The following is a 20,643-nucleotide window of genomic DNA, read 5'->3' on the forward strand; positions in this document are numbered from 1 at the left end:
GGTCAGCCCTTAAATGTGGTCTAGAGGAGGTGGAGTCAGGCTGCATCCCTTCCGGAAGCACAGCTGAGTGCAGTCTTGGGAATAGGAACCTGATTCTCTTTTTTTATTCTTCCACTTGTAGGTTGAGTGTTATGTTAGGGAGCTATGTTTCATACTTTGTGTTGTGCCTGAGTTTTATGTCAAAACCTTCTTGAATAGCTAGGATTGATTACCTGCTTCCAAATACGCTGGTCCTCCCTCCCACCCAAGAAACAAAATAGAAGGAATCAAAGTTTTTTGGTAATGTGTTGATTTGAAAACTGAGTAATTTCATAGGCGTAGTAATATATGAAAGTATAACATCAATGTAGACAATCATTTTTAAAAAGTAATTTTGCAAATCACCTTTTCTTTGTTTAGATCAGGAGGATTTCCTAGGACTATATAAAGCGGTCTTTAAGACTGAATGTGAAGATCCTTGGATTATGTCGCCAAGAATTTCTCTGCTATCTTTGAAAGAATTCACTGTCTGTGTGCACCTCAAGCTAAATTCCTCCAGTAGTCCCTGGACAGCGTATGTATACAATCAAGAAACAACTAACAGTAATCCCTCTGTAAATAAGCATGACCTTGGACTTAGTGGAGATCATGGTAACTTGAGGATCTGGCTGTTTGGAAATCAAATAGATACGACAGTGAAGATGCTTCAAGAAAATACCTGGCACCAAATATGTACCCAGTGGAAAAGTGAAGATAAGGAAGTGAAGTTATTCATAAATGGAAGAAAAAGAGCAAACGAAAAACTAAATGGAAAAATGTCTCTCCCTGGAAAAGGGCAGTTCTTACTTGGCTGCTCAAAATTGCCAGGTACAGCTACGTCACCTGGCCAGGGTATGACTGGGGAGCTGTACATGTTCAGAATGTGGGATAAAGCAAATATAAACCTTGCTAAGCACTGCAGAGATGGTAGTATTGTAGGCTGGAGAAAGGAGGATTGGATGTTTAATAAGACAATAGAAGAGGACAGCTCTTTGCCATGTGGTAAGTATCACTGCTTCCCTGCTTTTAGAGTAGCATTATTGCAAAAAGTTAATGCAAAATGTCTAACATTTTCTCTTCTGTATTTTAGAAAGTCTTTGTCTATTGTTCATTTTTTCTGTTTATGGAGATGGTGAGAGTCCGCAGCTCTCACTAGCTTTCATACAGATTTAGAAGTTTACTGATGTGCTTTTTGAAGACTTACAGCTTGCTCCAATTTTGTGTCTGTATGCTGCTCATGTAATGGCAATTGGAGTGGGATGCATCCAACCAACTCCTTGGAGTATGAGGGCTTTCTGTTAATGTCATATTAATTAATTTACAAACGTTATATTATATGAATAAATGTGTAGGAAAGTGTTGATGGCCCTCATTTGCAAAATTGTTGGGTTTGGGCCTAAATGCATGCAAATTTTTGCATAATTACTGGCACGCTATTGTGTGTGGTCTTGTGTATTGTGCTTGTGTGGTCTACATCTGTGAAGATTACTGGAGACTCTAATTTACTCTCATTTCTGTAGTAGCAATATATTCCTTTATTAAAATGTCCAAACGGTTTCTAACACCTTTCTCAAAGTTCTGCACTGACCTGAGAAAGAGCCACAGAAAGCTTTAAAACAGAACAAAATAAAATTATGCTATCAGAGAAAATGAATTTTAGTATAGTTGAGAAGGAGTTAAGAAAATAATCTTCTTTCTAGCTTTTGCTATCCTCTTAGCTGAGGTAAAAGAGAAATGAAATTTGGGTAGGAGCCATTTTGTCAACTGTAGTAAATGGCATTATGCCCATGGCCTGGAGTTTTTAAGGTTATTAGTTTGCTTGATTTCTTAAACGAGAACAGAAGTGCTTATGTTAGATTGTGGTGATGGTCTTGGTCTTCATCATCTCTGTCCTTTTAAACTTTACCTACCCATTTTGTGAAGATGGAAAAATATAATTTAGCTGTGTAATTTTAGAATCACTCATTGGCATTGTATGTATGTTTCAAGTGTTGTAGTAAGGGCATTAAAACAGAGACAGAAGATTTCTTTTTTCTGGGAAAGAAAGGACCAGCCTGTGGAAGGTGACTGTCTAGTGCCTACCATTGTGACAGTTAAACAAAAAAAGCACTGACAGCATCAGGCAGCTTTAATTGCTGGTGGTAGTCTTACAATTGGATTTTTTTCTAGAAATTCCTCTGTCCTCCTTTGTAAAAATTACCCAGTTTGTGGGGTTCTCTGTCCTGTTAAAATAGATGTGCTTAGAGCAGTAGGTCTTTGGAAAGATCTGATTTTGTATCTGCATAGAATGTAACTGGCAAAGGGCCACGCACAAGCGGTGAAAAGGAAGTGTTTCATTCAAGTTGTAATTGTGCCGGAGGACAAGTTTATAACAAGAAGTTTGTTATAACCTGGTTGACGTTTTATGCCCCCATGGAGCAGCTGTTTGTAAAACATTCAGTCAAAGATTACCAGGTTTTCTGTGATTTCTCAAGGTCTTTGTGCAGTGTAAGCCATCATCTAATTGGTGTGTCATAGGCAATGACTCACATTAGTAAATTTAGATTGACCTAGTGTCACATCATTAGCTTCTATTTCTTTACCTCCTTATTCTGGCTTTCCTTTTCTTAACTATATTTATTTTCTTTTTATTTAAGTTTTATACTAATTACTTAGATTACCAAAATTTTGTTGAGTTGCTTCTTATCCATGTTAGATACAATAAGGACCAGAGTCCTGGTTCTGTTAAGATTTACGTATGTGATAAACACTTAAAGACATGCTGAACTTAAAGTAAATTACTTCGCAGAAGTGAATGGGTTTTACTTGTGCTGTAGCTAAGCATTGTGTGCATCTGAAGATTTGCAAGAAAGAACCTATCTGACTGCTTCCCAGTTTGTGATATGATGGCCAGTGACATTTCTTGGAGTCAGGGAGCATAGCAATATAAAACTTTCAGGTCTGACTTAAAGATGCAGCTCTTGATTCTTTCAGTAACAAGACTTTTGGGTCCCATCTGCTTGGTGTATCTTTTGCAAGCTGAACAGATGTAAGTATTTCACATAGGCCAAACAGGTGATACAGAGGGTGTTTACTGTTCCGAGTGCCAAATTCAGAGAGTAATTTGTCTTAGTACTTGATTAATTATTCCTATTTAACTACCAGCTTTATTATGGACGTTATTGTTTTTGCAAGAAAAATGCTAGTAACTAATATTCTCTGACTTAAAAGAATACAAAGACAAAAGCTCTTCTGTAGTCATGTTTTGCATGGGATATTTGCGAGTCACCTTTAGTGACTTGACAACTGAAGAAATTTGCTGTTTAAACATTAATCATTTCAGTTACATATTAAACAGTAGCATTCTTAATTAAAATATAAGTATCCAAACTGTTACACTGCGCATTTATGCAAGGAGCACAAAGATGACAGAGATGACCTTTTACAGGTTTCAATGAATAAGCAGAATACATGAGATACAGAACAATATTAATAGTGTCACTGGAACTAAAGCTCTGTCACCTCATTTGTGACATCAGTGCCCTAACTTTTAGCAGAAATCCAGAGCCTGTTACCTTAAGTTGCATTTTTTACATGAATACAATCCAGTGTTAGATGGTGACATTTTAATTTTTCTAGACTGTCTTGTCCAGTCTTCAAGATTAAGGTGCTGTCCCTTCTTTCCCTTGAGTCCTCATACTCCCTATGTGGCTGAACCTGCTACTGATGTTCCTGTAAGAGGTTTTCAGACCTGAGGGAACAAAGTGATTTAGGATTGATAGGAAGTTATCAGTGCCCTGTGTGCATACTCAAGGTTGAGGAAAACTTCAGTATATGCTGTTCTGATTTGGAGATGTGAACAACAAGAGGTGTGATTTAGACTTGTGCAATCCCTTTTAAAGATTTCCTGAATTGTGTACTCTTCTGATGGCAGAATCAGCTTTCCTAGAAGGAAGGTTGGAGTCCTAAGGCTTTACCTCTTTAGGCAGAAGATTGACATGTAGCTGCCACTCATCCTAGTCTGCTGAGTACCGAACTTTGGTCTGTATTATTATGTTCACCAAGCAAGTTATGCAAGCTAAAAACGTAGAAAGATGTTACTTTCACCAATACATGTATTTTTAAAGAATTGTAAGGGCACAATGCTATAGAAACCTTTAGAAGCTCTTAAAGGAAGCTCTTAAATAAATAGATCTGAAGGGGGTGGGGCAAGATGTGGAATACATAACTATGGAGTGCCTGTCTGATGAGTCACATACTGCTCTACTTTGTACATATTAACAGAAGGCATGTTTGACCTCCCCTTTCTTTGCTTTCATTGCCTCAGTCTTCTTTGGTATGAATAGAAGGAGCGTTTTGGAAATCAGCCTACAAGGGAAGAGGTGTTTTGGTTCACCTCAGCCTCTAATGCACATCTTTGTACAAACAGAGCTTGACAAAACTTGTATTTGTAAGCAAATTTCCATAAAAACCCGTGTGACATCGAAGCTGAGTTATCAATGCACCTGATGTTTCTGTTAAGGTTACTGAAGTGAACTGGCCAAAGTGGCAGAGCCTGATGTGAAGAAGCATGTTCACTGTTTTCTTATGTTGGCTTCTGTCCAATCACCAGTGATAGACCATCATTTCTTCTGTATTTCCACCCCTAAGAGTGAGAGCAGGCTTCACTTCATGAGAGGCATAAAATGTAAAACTATGATCATGCCTAGTTTCATCTTGCAAATCTATCCAGTGCATCTCAAAATCTGACTTGCACTGAAAATCAATGTGAGTCAGTATGTCTACAGTGGAATGGCTGGAGAGGATTTTTACATGCTATTGTTTATGCCTTGCATGGTAGAATGATTCACTTTGTCAGTGTTTCTCAGATGTTAGTGGAACCCAATCTCTAAACAGAAAATACAGATTTAATTTGAATATAAGAATTGTATACAGTATTGTTGGCATCTATTTCTTTAAATAGAAATCTGCAGGATATTAGCAGTTGATATTTTGCTGTTGAAGCTACTCGGTTTTGTTCAGGAGCAAGTTCATGAGAAGCATTTTCATGCAGCTGTTATCTCAGTAACACTGAATACAAATGGAGGGTCATGGCTACGCAGCACTGGTGACTAACAGCATACATGAGCACTGTTCCCTCTGATAACATTTAGATGAGGATTTGTAGAGAATTCAAAACAGCCTAGAAATGACATTTGAGTGTGAAATGTTTTAATTTTTAAGCTGGAATTTGAAACATTCATTTTGTCTTTCCCATTTCTAGTTGAAATCTGCTGTGCAAATCACTTTCTCTGCCTGAATCAATTGAATTTTTTAATGGAAAATCTTTCAGCACAAAGTTTGCTACCATATCTTACTTCAAAATCTGTTTTTTTACTGCTTTCATGGGATGTTTGTGTGTATTTGTAAGTTAGAACTGATCTTCTCAGAAATAGAATAGTTGGTCTTGGATATCTAGAGCCATTCTGTGGTATCGGCCATGTCCAGCCACCTGTAGAGACATTATTACCTAACCACCAAGGTGCCCTTTGGGATTCTTTCATTTGAATTCTGCTCTTGATCTCTTTGGGAGATGTAACATGGTTAAGGGTGTCTCTACATGAAAACATAAACCATTCTCATTTTAGGCACACTTTTAATTTGAATCAAGTGTAATTTGAGGCAATTTATTTCATATCATTTCAAAATTCTACACAAATAAGTGTATGTTTTTCTGCCAATTATGTATAAAATCATAGAATGGTTTGGGTTGGAGGGGACCCTTAAGATCATCTAGTTCTAACTCCCCTGCTATATGCAGGGACACCTCCTGCTACACCAAGTTGCTCTTGGTCCCATCCAGCTGAGCCTTGAGTGCATCCACAGCCTCACTGGGCAACCTGTTCCAGTGTCTCACCGCCCTCACAGTGAAGAATTTCTTCCTAATACCTAGTCTAAATCTACCCTCTTCCAGTTTAAAGCCATTTCCTCTCATCCTGTAGTCCTATATGGTCTGTATTTTTACTGGTGACTAGGTTTAGTATTTCCTGCATGTTTTGTATCTGGATCTGACTGGATCAGACTGTCTCTTGCATTCTCTCATCAAGGTCTCTGAGAGACATAGGCTGGCAGACATGACCCTTTGTGCTGTTCCATCCCCCGCTCCTCTGTGCAGCAAACAGGGCAGAATGGGTGTCTGTGTGGAGGATCCACTTCATGGCAGTTGGATCCACTTCATGGCAGTTCAGACTTTTTTCTGCTTATCCCATGAAAACCCTCTGGTTTCTGTCTTGGTTTTACTCAAAGGATGGTTTTTGCAAAAATTTAAAGGAGATCACAAAATATTAGGTAAAACAGCATTAGTCATCTATAACACTGTTCCCCTGAGATAGGGGAGCAAGAAACAGCTGCCAGTAGCTTAATTCTTACAGAATGTTGTTATCTGCAGCCAGGTTCTAGCTGCTTCTCACTCCTCCACCCTGGAAAAAGTGATTTACTTCTGGTGGAGGGGCTGCCTGAAGACAGGTGAATCAGAGAGGGTGTTGCCTTTCCAGAAATGTAGAGGAGTGTACTGACCACGAGTTAGATTGGAAGTAGGGAGAAGAAAAGGATATGTTTTATTATTCCTGTTGTAGACGATTGTACATTGTGCGCATTTTAAGGGCTTTCTCTTGTTTTGAATAATTAGTGAACAAATGCCTGACTTATCTACTCAACTCTCTGGTCCTAATGCTCGCAGGTTCAGTACTGTTGGAGCTATGTTATCTGGTGAACATCACCTCGACTACTGTTATTAATGGATTTAGTTTCCTAGCAGATCAGAGATGCTAATGTTATGTTGATTCGCATTGTCAGAAAAGTCGTTATGGGAAATAAAGGTTGTTGCAACACAAATAACATTGGTTCTCAGGTAAAATTTATGTAGCAGTGAAATGGAGCAGTGGCATGAATTGCTAACCTGGTTTTGTACCACCAGAGCAGCTTCCTCTGCCTGTAGGGCTTCCAGTCTTTACTTAGCTATCTGTTTGTGTTAGAGCAGTGCAGAGTTACATGAAGACAGCAAGTGACTTGCTGCTTTTGTTTCTAGAGATTCATGTTTGTATTAGAAACTAGTGTTTGTTTAATGGAGATGGCTTTTCCTTTAGAAACACCTCATTCTTGTGCAAGGGACAAGACCTTCTGTCTTGCAGCAGAAGCAAAAAATAATGCTGAATAATGTTATTTTGTTTATGTTTTTTTTTAATTTTTGTTATTTTTAATGTTATTTATGTTGTATCTTTTTGCATCTTCAGAAAACAATTTCCATTACAGAAAATGTAGAAAAGTCTCCTTACAGTATGGAATGTCTTGTTTGGGATAGGCTATTCACTGTGTTGGTTTGATGATCCTAGACCAGCAGTGTTGCAGATAAAAACGCACTAAGTAAATAAAATGAATATTCCATGTGCTTAAGGATTTTCTTGTTCCCATCTTTAGAAAGCAACCCAGGGGAAATTAATGTTCTGTTTGGTTTTGTAACTAGTACCCCTTTTAGTGATTTTATTCTTCTTTTACATATCAACTTTAGGGATGGTTTGCATCGAACTTCAGTTCTTCTCCAAATAGGCTACATGCACATTCTTTTCTAACTCTGAGGTCAAATGTGGTCAAATGTATGTGAAATTGAATAATATATCACAGCTACTTCTTCAACTATCAGCATTCAGAGGCTGTTGCATTTTTTTCTATACCAAGTCTTCCTTACGGATAGTTTATAGCAACAATAGGCATGTGAATACAGTGCTGTAAGAGAAGTTGTGGTTAGATATGTGACCCAAATAAAGTTCCTCAGACTGTGCCTGCCACCATCACTTGATGCATTTGCCAGCCCCAGCTTCATGACTTGTGTTTAGCTTATTTTGCTCCCCATGCCCCTGAATTTATAACTACAAAGCTTTTGATGTTTTTAGAATTTGCTGTCTTCTTAATGATTGCCCTACAGTACTAAACATGTAATTGGACAGTTTTTCTTATCTACCTCAAGATATTACTTGTACTCTCAAAATCTGCGAAGCAGGTTGAAGGCATATGGAGGGTGGGAGAAGCAGTTTGTCTGTAGTGACTGTGTCTAAACTGACTCTTCAAGAGTATCTGAGAATGACCTTAGGATCAGATTCTCCAGGTAGATTTTTGTTTTTAGTGGGCAGAAACTGTGCTGGCCTTTGCTGTGAGGTGATGCATACTTCAAGAAGTGGGTCCCTTTTGAAGATTTGGTTTTCTCCAGGGCTTTTTTTGGTTGAAAGGAAAGGCTTTTGCATGAAGTGCTAACCATTAATTAAGACGACTGGTGGCTTCAGTTGTCATGTCTACACCTCAGCCCATATGGACGTTGCATTTCTTCCTATTCCAGTGTCTCACCACCCTCTGAGCAAATAACACCTTCCTAACATCCAATATAAAGCTATGCTCTTTTAGTTTAAAGCCGTCAGTCTTTGTCCTTTCACTACGCTCCTTGATGAAGAGTCCCTCTCTGTCCTTCAGTTAGACTCCTTTAGGTACTGGTAATTGTATGCAGAGCTGCTCTCAGTCCACTCATCATCCAGTCTGTATTCATGTTTGTGATTGTCACAACCCAGGTGCAAGACCTTGCACTTTACCTTGTTGAACTTCAGGAGGTTTACACGGTCTCACCTCTCAAGCATGTCATGTCCTTTTGGATGGTACTCCTTCCTCCACTGTACTGACTGCACCAGCTTGGCATCACCTGTAAACTTGCTGAGAGTTCAGTCTTTCTTTCTGTCTGTGTCGCTGATGAGGATGTAAAATAGTACCTGTGCTAGTAAAGACTCATGAGGGTTGCCATTCATCGCTGGTCTCCACCTGGACACTGTGCTGTTGTCTACAACTCTCTGATTGAGACTATCCAACCAGGTCCTTATCCCCAAAGTGGTCCATTTATCACATCTGTGACTCTCCAATTTACAGACTATGATGTTGTGTGGGACAGGTCTGTCAGAGCCATGTCAGTTCTAGCAGTGTCGTCTGCCTACTCCTTGTTTAGATGCTCTTTGGTTGTGTGGCTCTAGAGCATGTGGGCATCTACATGATGTAGATGTACTCTCAAAGTCTATTCCATGCACTTTTTGAATGTGTTTGGAATATAGCAGTTCTGTCTTACCCACCTCTCCCACTCCCTGCTTTCTTTATTTCTTTGCTTCTTACTGTGTTAGTAAAAACTCATTTAGTTAATAATTCACCAGTATTTTATTTTCTCACATACATGTTACATTTTTGTACATTTGCTATTTGCTCTGCTTTGTTTTTACTCAAGCAAATGTGCTGTAAAGATTCTGAAGACACTGAAAGTGGAAAGGCAGTGGGAAAACGCACAGACAGAAGCGATAAACTGAGCTGGTTTTTTTAAAGAAAAAGAAATGAATACAAGCAAGGGAGTTTTGCAAGCCAGCTTGAATTTAAGTGAGAGATTTGGTTTAATGACAGGAAGTTAGCAGGTTCCCAAACACGCAAAAAAGGGCATCCCTAAGGTAAGAATGAATGAGGAAATAGATGCATAGTGTCAAAGGAGAAAGTGACTTTTTCACTTTGTCTTTCTCTGACATTTGGAAGTGCCCGTTTTAGAGACTCCTCTCAAGATGGGCTAAGCCTAATGAGAGCAGGTTGAGCACATGATCTGTCCTATGATGTTTTTCTCTGTGCTTTCTCTGTTCTGAGCAGGAAAATTTTATCTTCCAGATAGAATGAAGGGAGACATCTGAGGGATTTTAATTCCCCTTCTGCAACTCAAAGACCTGCTTAACTAAGTAAAAATACTCTCTAATGGTTTAACTGTTTTACTATTAAAACCCAACTGTAATTTGAAAGCCTGACCATGGAATCCTTAGGAAGAATGAGTATGCTAAATGTCTTCTGCTTTGATTTGGCTGCATTGGGACTCTTAACTTGCCTCATATTCTTTTTTTGTTGTTGTTGCTTTGTGTTTGTTTTTTTGAGGAGAGACATATTCTCTTTAATTTAATTTTGCTTTCTGTTGCAAAAATCTCTGCTCTTAGTTCTGTCACCTAATTGTTGCTATTTTGTTGGGTTTTTTTTTGTCAGCTACAGAAGAAACCACCAGACCCGCAGGTGAGCATTGTTTTATAAGAAGAAAACCAGCATGTTAGTCACACTGTCTGAAGGAAGGTGAAATACCAGCCTACGTAGTAGGCCTGTTTCAGTTTCTGCAAATTCATATACTCAGTGTGTACATATATGTAAACAGTTATCTCCTAGAAAACTGTATAAATGTCTTTTTTTTCCTCATTATTCTGGCATTTCATAAAGTGTTGTCACTAATACTTTTTAATTCATGGAGTTGTTGAATATGTAGATATATAAATATTTGCAAATTAATTATCCTGATCACCCTTTTGTTTATTTTGTTTTTCATCATTCAGATATTGTTGGTAATTTTTCCAGAGAAAATGAACATAGAGTCACTGCAATTCTCCTTCCATTGCAGAGGCTGTGTTTAAATTTATCCCTCTGAAAGAGGCTATTGTTAGTTTTCAGTAAGGCAAAATAGCCTAAGCAAGGGATCACCTGAGTGATTAGCATCTCAGATGATGCTATGTTTGCTATTTTAAACAAGAAAATCCGTTTGTTTCTGTAGACTTTCATTGTCTCTGATTTAACCCTTCCACAATAATAGGAAAGGCTTTACAGCATAAGTAGTGTATTGTAATTAAATTATAGGACAACTTTTGAGTTTGGGGACAAAATGTTAAAACAACTGTATTTTTTAAAATAACACCGCATATTTGTGGGCTTCATATATCAGTACAACTTTGTATGCCTGAAAACTCTGGTTTCAGTTTCTAATGGAACTCTCAAAAATTACTCAGTGAATGAAGAGCTTTGAAGTCGTGCATGAGATATCAAATTACCTGATTTCTTTTTGATCCAAACATTCACTCTGACAACATCAAAGATTTAGTAGCTAGTGGTTAGTATATAAATAATTGGCTGACTTCTATCAAGATCAGAGATTCAGACTTGGAACAAATTAGTGTTTTGTGATGCAGCTTTTTTCAGGACTGAAAGGAGAACGATTGTGTATAGGATTAATTTTAAATAGGAGATCTCACTGTTGTTGTGTGAAGTCTGAGAAGAGTTCTTAATAACCCACGTGTAGCATTATATGTTTGATTCCCATGAATTAGCAAGACACACTGGGTAGGCATGCAGCTTTTGGGCTAGCTTGTATTTTTTTGTGCATCCTGGGACAACGATCTTTGTTTTCTTAATGTTACACAATGCAAACTGTCCAGTATTTATAGAAAATAAATAATATTTAGTTTAATTTGATTTAAACTTCAAATGTATTTTAAATTTATTTTGTCAGATATTTTTATGTCCTTTTTCCTGCCTGGATTTGTTCTGATAAGCAGGTGTTGCCCTCTTCTGGTGAGCACAGTTAACTCGTGGGAATCTAGGGAAAGGCTGCTGTGAATGGTTATGTGTGCATCTGATTTACTGTATCTGTTTACTAATCTGCATTCCTGTTTTTTTTTTCTTTTTAAACAAAAACTGAACGTGCAGAAGCATCAACTGCAACAACCATTTCTGGTAAGAAGATCAAGACTTTACTAATTACTACAGTGTCTATTACTTCCTGTTAGATAAGTCTCTTTCTGCTTTTTTCTGCGGTAATGCAGAAAAATTGTAGTGCAGATGAATTCCAGCATGTAGTGCTTTCTTTTTCATTATTACTTTTTGTCTTTATTTGCTTCACTGTACTTGGTTTTGAAATAGCAGACTTTATTGGATTGCTCGTGGTTTTTGTCAGTGATGATTGGGGTCAGGGTAGGTTCAAGTTGCTTGATGAAAAGCCTTTTGTCCAGTGAGCAGTTGCAGAGATGTCAGTGGGGGAACAATGCTAAGAGTAAAGCTCCCATATGTCTCTTCCCACTCTAGAAGGCGTGTACGTCATTTAACTTTCAGGACCAGAGATGCTGAACATCATCATGAAAACATTTTTAAAAGGAAAATATTGTGGAATATAACAAAGACTGCATAAATGGGAAGAGTCCATTACCTTCTTCCTTGAAGTATGCTTGACATATTGTGCTCTAGAGAAAAGAAACAAAGACACAAACACACACACTTTTGTTCTTTTACAGATACAATCATTTTCTAGGAATGATTCATCTTTAACAACTACAGCCAATTCAGTATTTGCAGTATCAATCCAAATAATGCAGATGAAGTCAACATTCCGTTTTCATTTCGATTCCTCATGTTTTGGCTGCTTTTTTACTTGCTGTTGAGAATAAGTTGTCTTTGGGACTGTCACTTAAGAACTAAATACACTTAGCTTTTATTCTGAAATGGAATTAACAGGGCATATCTGAACAGCCTTAGAATGGATAATCCCGTAGAAATAAATAAAAAGAAAAGCTTCCATTCTCCTTCCAAGCTGATTGATTCTCTTGATGCACAGCTATCTTTATCTCTATGCAGATATATATATATAGAGAGAGAGAGAGAGAGAGAGTGAGAGAGAGAGGAGAGAGATTTTAAATACTTACGATATTGTTTCTAGCAGTGGCAGTGATGCTTTTAGCAAAGAAGTTTGGAAAGCATAATTTTCAGCTGTTAGGAAACAACTCTGTTTTTAAGAAGTTACTTGGTTGTCGTATTGGAGTGATCAAAGTGATCTCTGAACCACTTTACGTTCCTTCACTGACACAAAATCTGCTTTGTAAGCACATCCTGAGCAATCATTAAATTTTCTTCTGTTCTCTGGACTTCCTTCCTTCTCCCTCCTTTCCCTCTTCCCCTTAACTTAAAAGTATTTATCACTTCAAACTATTGTATTTATACATGGTTTCTGCAAAAATAGCTTCCCTGGGAACAGTTTTCCTGTGTGTCATCTCTGCTTCTGAGAGTTGTGATTTCGTGCAGGAAAAGTGCTTTTGGGCTGAGAAATTAGGTAGACAAAACTAATGTCCCTCGTCCAAAAGAATGAAGCCAGTAAAAGGAAGTTATCTCAAGAAACTCTGTCACCAGCTTTTTGCGTTCATATTCTTATTCAGAGAGTTACATTAATGTTAGCAGTTTATAACAGGCACAAAAATTGTTCCTGAAAGGCAATTTAGATCTTTAAAATTTAGTTCCTGGTGGAATTGTTACATCTTCTCCAAAATACATAGAAATAAAATACTACATTAATATCTCTTTTTCTTTTCCTTTTTTCCAGACTCCTCTATTGTTACTTTTGTCACCTATCCTAATAGTGCCTCAGGCAAGATTTTATTTATGCTTTTCTTATTTAGATTTAGTTAGATTTAGATTTATTTTTATTTTTTTTAGATTTTTAGTTGTTTAGATTTTTATCTTATTTTTATTGTTTTTAATGCCACTGACTTTCCTTCTTCAGAGATGGCTTCAGATGATACTGCAGAAAGTGCAGGTGAGATTTAGCATGAGGACAATCACATCTGAAGGGAAATGTGTTGCATTCATGAAAGTTTGCTTTTTAATATATTTTTTTAATTGATACTTTTTTAGTCCAAATTATTTTCTTAAACTGTCTTAAAATACATTTGTCTCCAGTTTGTATTTTAACTCTCCACAAGTCTTAGGGTTTCAAAATGCATTGTACTAACAGAAAGCTGTTTAACTTTTTTTATGCAGAATGTTGCATTGTATACAGAAGCCCAAATTGGGCATATTTACTTTAAGCAGGCGTATAGAAACTTTTGGTACATCCACAGATGGAATGTTTTTTATACTTCATTGTAGTAAAGTATTTTACGAAACTCAAATCTCTACGGGATTCCTTTAAAAACACTTAAATTATATATGTTCTTGCAATTAGTTGCCAAATAGCATCAGTAAGTTTCCGATAGGAGAATTTGCTGCACTTTGTTTCCTGATCTGCCCGTTTGAAGACAAGTAGATTCATCCTTTATCAGCACAGGTGCCTGCCTGTCTGTATCTGAACAAGATAGCTTGCTATTTATCATAGTTGATGGAGAGAAATACATTTTTAGAACATGAACACTGAAATACCCATGTAGAACAGACCAAATGGAAATCAAGCCTTAAAAGCACCACTTTCTCAACTGAAAAAATAATACGGAGGCTAGCTTAGATGGCTCAGATGGGGACATAAGCATCAGATTGGATGGATCTCACTCAATGCTGTTTTTTTCATATCTAATGCAGAAAATAACTGAATTCCCTTATAAATAGTCATGTATTTACACTTCTGGGAAGACACACTGAAGTAGAATCTGGGAATCATTTTTATCACTCATATTTCATGGTCTTTTGAAATAAAAATGTTAAAACTTATATTTTTCTTTTAAACAGAAACTCCTGACATCATTGACTATTACTCCACTGTAACACCAGGTAGGATAAATATATCACCAGTGATACTCTTTTACGTTTCTTAGAATTACTTGTGCTTGCCTAGACAGCTACACATAGAAAGGTTTGGTTATTCTGTTGATCAGAACAGCAATATGAAGAGTCACAAAGATACAAGAAAGTTTCAGGACCTGTGTGTTCTATTAACAAAAAACATCTTTGTGCTTTTAAGTAGATTGGAGCAATCTGAACCCAGACGTGATGTTCTGAGGGCAGATCCAGTCTGTAGGAGTACACTGAGATAAGCTGGAATGTATTTACACTGAGGCAGTGTAAGTGGTAGAACAGTTGACTTGGAGCCATACTAGCTGGCATAATTTGACATTATGAAGAAGTTTGCAGCTACGTTATCCAATAATCATTGAGGACTGGAAGCAGTAGCAATTTTTTATCACTCTTTTACCTTAATTATTTTGTGCATTTTGGTGGCTTGTAGAAGTCATAAGCAAGACTAGGTGGCACACAAATAAGTGGTTTTAAACAAAATCAAGTTGACCGTGCTGCTTATTTTTTGTGGTGCGTTCATTGATGGTGATAAAACAGATGAATATTAAGTTGTAATAAGCAAATATTTGGGCTACAGAAACAGTAAAAGTGAAAAAGGAAAGAAAATGTTTTCATCTCGTTTGCTGCTAGGTAATGATAACAGCAGAGAAAACAGCATCTGTTTTCTGTTTATGGAGCCAATCTATATTCTTAGTGTTACAATCATTTCCTAATTTTAAATGTAAATGTATTTGTCAGTACTCGATTTAAGTGCAGCTCTTTTACTCAATAGTTTTTTGGTTGTTTTTTTTCCCTCCAAAATATAGCAAGAGAAACCATTTTATGCAACATATCGTCTGTTTGTAATTACTCAGGTCAGTGGTTTTCCTTTCTTCTTACAAAAGTCGTGCCAATCTATTCTCTGTGTAATGAGGCAACCTTTAGTTGCCATATAAAAGCTACCTCTGAAATAAATTGTCTCGCTAATTTAGAGATTGTGTGCAGCTTTAAAAATGATTTAAAATGTGCTTTTTAATTTAAAAGTGCTGTTCAGTATTGTTGTGGTTATGACATGGTAGTATTTTTGATCCTTGATTTCTTATCAAAGTATGTGCAACTGATGATAAGAATCACAGAACTGGGAAAATAAAATATTATGTTAGTAGTGTCTGTCTTATTGAGTGTAAGTTCTGCATCAGGAACAGATGTTGAAATATTGTTTACAGGTGTTACTGTAAAAACTCAAAAAATACAGAGAACGATGAAGTTATGAGACTGGTGTAAGTGTAGTTTATTTGTGGAAACAGTGAGGGAAGAGGTGGAAGAACAATTGCAAAAACAGTGAATGTTCAGATAAGCTATTTTAAATGTTCTTATTTCCCTTGCATTTGAACACATGATGGTGGTGTTGTTTTTTTAATTTTCGAATTATTTTACATCACAAGGTTGTTACGCCATGTTAAGTTTTTAGTTTCTTATACATTTTTTTCATTTTGGTTTTAGTGTTCTATGTGGGCAAGGTAAAACTTCGTCCAAGAGAAGAAAGTAAGACATCACTAAATATAGAAGTAGTAAGTGTTCTCTCTTGTAAAACATATTTAAAAGGAAGGTTGAAATCTGTTTCTTAGTCTGTGCTTAAAATGCGTAAGATGCTTAAATCTCCAATGTGATTCTTATTATAGTATTTATGGTTTAATTTGCTTATTGTAATACTCTCTTAAAATTTAGACACATGACACTTGTTTGTAAGTGTAAGAAAGTAAACATAGTATAAGCAAGGGCCGTTATTCTCTATTTCACCACTGAAAAGAGGGAGGTAACACTGGAAAGTATGGAGGGAGGTCTGAACTGCCTAGCTGCAAGTTTAAATTCTTTGGAGATGAATTTAGGCACTTGAGGAGGCTAGCATTGTTAGATACTGACAGTTTGAGCATAAATTAGGTTAGGTTGCACCTTGAAACTAATCCATGTTGAGGTACTCTGAAATGGGGCGTCATTCTGTGTGGCAAGTTAAGAATATTTGATTGTTGCAGATGGGAAACAAAGAGGCCATGGGCTTGTTAACAGTTGCTTGTACCTTTCTGCTATACATCTGTATCCACACTCAGTCTACAATTTTATGTGCCAGTCTTTGCAAGTATGATGGCTGTCAACAGAGTCACCACAGAGAACTACTGAAACTCAGAGTATGGGCAGAGTTAGGCACCAGTATCTCAAAAGCAAGAGCCATATCTGCATTGTATTGTGTTTCCATAGTGATAATGTCTCCTGAAACCATCCTTCTGTATTGAACAGGATTTATCTAGCTTGTCCAGTTGCTGCACTACCAGTGCAGTTGAAAGTTTGTTCAGTTTCTGGTCTAAAATCACTATGGCTGACTAAGCTAACTTTCTGTTTTTCCAGCATGGTGTGTCACTATCCTCTTTATTTTCACAAGTTAAATCCTTCAATTAGGTTTATTCTAGATGAAGCAGTTCCTTAAGTTGTAACAACACAGGCATGATAAATATCATTTGAAGTGTATTTATGAGAAAATGTGCTGATTTTCTTTGGGCTTTCCAAATGTGTTTCTGTTGAAATACACGAGGTGAATGTAAGTTTCTTCTAATGCTAAAGTTCACTCATTTTATTTAGCACTGGTATCTTTCTTTCTAACAGATTAATAACAAAACTGTTGACAGTCAAGTTTCAAGCTTTATTCCAATTGCAGCCTCAACCCTACAAGAACTGAGGTAAGCTTGAATAAGGATTGAAATCTTTGCCATATTTCAGAAACATTAAGACAGTTCATGTAATTAGTAGACTCTTCACTTCATGTTATTCCTGTACTTAATAATTTTAAAATGTCAGGAAATGTAAACTATTTCTCCTTAACATGAAGTTTCTATTAATTAGAATAGTCTTCATTTGCTTTATGTACCACAAGAGTTTGTTTTAAGAAATGATACATTTGCTGATTACATTTCAGGTCCTTCAGTTTCATTGGGGTTTAACAAGGCTCAAATGCCTTGTTGTTTATATGCTGGTGATCTTAGTAGTGATAATAATGATGATGATGAAGACAATAATGATAGTAACAATACCTACAAATGTGAACTATAGATTATTTAGTATGTCAGCTTTTTTTAGAAAGCTATAACTCTTACTAATTTGCTTTCAGTGGCTTTCAGCATGAATTCAGAATTTTGTTCTGAATGCTTGCTTGCCAAAAGGCAACACTAAGATCAATCTTCTGCTCTTTTAAATAGGTTGCAAGTATGTGGATTGATGTTAAAATCTCTGGTGCCAGTTATAAATGTATTTTACTAAGTGACTAATAAAAGGCAATTGTTTACATGTTCATTCCTTTTTAAGTGTTTGTACAATAAGAGCTGTTCTAGTTAAAAAAAAAAAAAAGTTGTTTTTTTTTTTTTTTCCCCTTGGTAATTGCTTGTTCCTTTCATAATACTGCTGTAATTGTCTTTAGAAACATAACTAGAAATCTTCCATGATTGTTACTTGTATTACAGAATATCAGAGCTCAACAAAACCTTGCAAGAAATGAGTGAGGTAAGTTTGTTTTTACTGTTTGGAATACTTTTTTTCAGTTTATTTATGATAGTGTCATAAGTCCTGTTTTCTCCTGACAAAACAATTTTATTCTATTTTTCCTTGTTGTTATAGTCATCCGTTATGGAATGCAGTTCAGAAAACCAGAGGTTTGTTGTTGTTATTTTTTTTTAATTTCATATATTTAATAGCTGCTGCATATTTAAGAGCCTGTGATATATCATCATGTGGATGTATAACAGAAGAAAAATTTCCTAGTAAGTCGAGTCTGAGAAACAGGCTGGAGAAATATAAGCAGGCTAGTAAGGAAAGAAATTCTGATCCCATTATACTTACTAATGATTTATTTTGTTTGTTTACCAGACTGCCTTGCTTTTCATTAATCTTCTGTTTAAACACAGACTAACCTGCCATGTTTTCCCTTCATCTTCAAATTAGCTGAGTTACACAGCTTCTTAGTCACTCAGTCTTTCTGAGGAAATTACTTCAAACATCCTGAGTATCATAGAATCATTAAGTTTGGAAAAGATTGTTATAATCAGCTGTCCACTTAACACCAATATTACCCACTGAACCATGACCATGTCCCTAAGTACCACATCTATATGTTTCTTGAACACCTCCAAGGACAGCGACTCCACCACCTCCCTGGGCAGCCTGTTCTATTGCCTGACCTCTCTTTCTGTGAAGAAATTCTTCCTAGTACCCATCCTGATCTTCCCTTGGCACAACTTGAGGCCATCACCTCTTGTCCAGTAACTGTCGCCTGGGAGAAGAGGCTGACCCTCACTTTGCCTCAGCCTCCTTTCAAGTAGTAATTCTTCTCCAAAGCTGTTCTTCAGCTTGGGAATCCAGCCATGCTCAGAACAGGGCAATCCTGAGAAGATATTTACGAGTCTGGAAACTATGTAGTATCAGAATGGCAAGGCTGCTCTACACAGACGATCCTGGAAACCTTAAAATGTAGATAATCTCTGTCAATGTAATTGCTACTCACAGCTAAACTGGCAATGCTTTAAAAAGATTGGCTTGAAAACAGTATATCCTGAAAAAAAATCTGGAATTTCCAATATACTTGAACTTGAGGGTTTATCTTACTGGTTTTGGATCAAACAAAAATCCAAATCCCCCAATAATAATGGATGGAAAGTCAAATCACGCTTTTGTGTCATACACTGACAAGAGTTAGGTACTCCATGTTCTTGTTAGTTATAAAGAAGCTTTGCTTCATCTTTATGTTCCCTTTATGTTCACTTATGTGTTTGAGCTGCTGAGGAAGAACTGTATGTTTGCTAGTTTAGATAGGGATTTATGTAATTGAGGTGTATATGTAAAAAGTGTAATTCTCAGCTTGAGTCATGTAAGCTTTTTTTTTTTTTAGAACTTGTGAGAGAACACTAGGTTTCTTTAGGCAACTAACAGACATCTAGGATATTTGCTAGTTCTGGGGTTTCTCTGTAGTAACAAGGGAGGTTTTTATTATGTTTACAAAATTACTTACTCTTTATTGGCTATCACTGACTAGAGAACATCACATTTAAGAATTTGCAGAGTCTGTAGAGGAACAAGGAAATGAGCTGCTAGAAATGGATATATTGCTTTTTGTTTTAGCCCGACATTGTGTTCTACGTGCTTCCCCAGGTTCGAGAAAGCCTAGAGGGGGAAAAAAGGCATTTTCTGATTTATTATTTGTCATTAGATTCAGGTATTGCAATGACATAATTATTTCTTGTATCTAAGGCTTTTTCTTCTCATTATAGTACACATTGCAGTTTCATAATAAAGCTGGATAAGAAAGAGAACATAAGCAGTTTAGAAGAGAAAGAAGAAATAGGCAAAATTCGTAAGTTATGCTTTAAACACAATCTCATCAGATTAACTGTCATGTCTTTACAGTTGACTTCCAAGTACCTAAAAAAAACCTCTTAATTTTAAATAAAAAGAATTGCTTTTTGAATAACAATGCATAAAAAATACAGGCTTTCTGATTTTTTTTTGGTGTAAAAAAAGAAACAACTTTCATATAAAGTTGCTGACTACATTAATAAAGCATTTTTTATATTGAAAGTGTTATCTGTAACATTACTTGAGAACACAAATGCATTTCTCAAAATTTATAATGTAGCTCAGTTTTCTTAGTTGTATTTTGATAGTATAGAGGGGCACATGCTTTTTTTCTGTGTTTCAAAGCATACAGCATTGCATTCTGGTTTCTCTAAAAAGAGAAATTTCTGAGGCATTGAGCAAAAAACTCAAAACTAATTATGCGCAGGTAGATTTTCGTTTAACCCATGACAGAAATGCACTATTGTTAGAAAAGAAAAGAAAAAAAAAACCACAAACAAACTGTAAAACACACCCTTGTTTGAATAACGTGTTTAATGGTATAAGCATTTTTTATGCTTCATGGCAAACTATGTTAATGCTTCTTTGTCATTTCAGAACAGTGCTGTTGTTCATCACTGAAGTATTGTTCCTTGTCTGCTGAAGAATTAAAAATGTAGTAAGTATAAATACAAACATATTGGCATGCTTATTTCATTATCTTTTTAATGTATAAGTAGAATGAACTTTCAAGTTGCAATATGATAGCTAGGAACGCACAAGTTGACGGATGTCTTCTTGTGCAGTTCCCTTCTCTTTCCTCCGTGTCCCTTCTTCTCCTCTCTTTCTTTCTTTTTCTTTTTTTTCTTTTTTCCTGTGGCACCAGTAGCTTTT

General features: G+C 36.4%; 1 protein-coding gene across 6 annotated transcripts in view; it reads left to right on the forward strand.

Moving 5' to 3' along the window:
- The window catches only part of ADGRG2 (adhesion G protein-coupled receptor G2), a 50,194-nt gene that overhangs the window by 14,260 nt on the left and 15,291 nt on the right, over positions 1-20,643 (forward strand). For 3 of the 6 annotated variants that reach the window (XM_032441054.2, XM_085550330.1, XM_015886244.3), the window contains exons 3-15: positions 400-1,020; positions 10,072-10,098; positions 11,554-11,580; positions 13,214-13,258; positions 13,394-13,426; positions 14,332-14,373; positions 15,204-15,251; positions 15,880-15,947; positions 17,035-17,108; positions 17,886-17,925; positions 18,040-18,074; positions 19,686-19,768; positions 20,368-20,428. In XM_032441054.2, coding sequence (XP_032296945.2) covers positions 400-1,020; positions 10,072-10,098; positions 11,554-11,580; positions 13,214-13,258; positions 13,394-13,426; positions 14,332-14,373; positions 15,204-15,251; positions 15,880-15,947; positions 17,035-17,108; positions 17,886-17,925; positions 18,040-18,074; positions 19,686-19,768; positions 20,368-20,428 — 1,204 coding nt within the window. The remainder of the gene's footprint in view (positions 1-399; positions 1,021-10,071; positions 10,099-11,553; positions 11,581-13,213; positions 13,259-13,393; positions 13,427-14,331; positions 14,374-15,203; positions 15,252-15,879; positions 15,948-17,034; positions 17,109-17,885; positions 17,926-18,039; positions 18,075-19,685; positions 19,769-20,367; positions 20,429-20,643) is intronic. The other 3 variants (XM_032441059.2, XM_085550328.1, XM_015886254.3) reach the window with 2 other exon arrangements.

The sequence above is a fragment of the Coturnix japonica genome, chromosome 1, assembly GCF_054131305.1.
Source record: "Coturnix japonica strain WE chromosome 1, WE-NBRP24, whole genome shotgun sequence".
In the NCBI taxonomy this organism is placed as follows: Eukaryota; Metazoa; Chordata; class Aves; order Galliformes; family Phasianidae; genus Coturnix; species Coturnix japonica.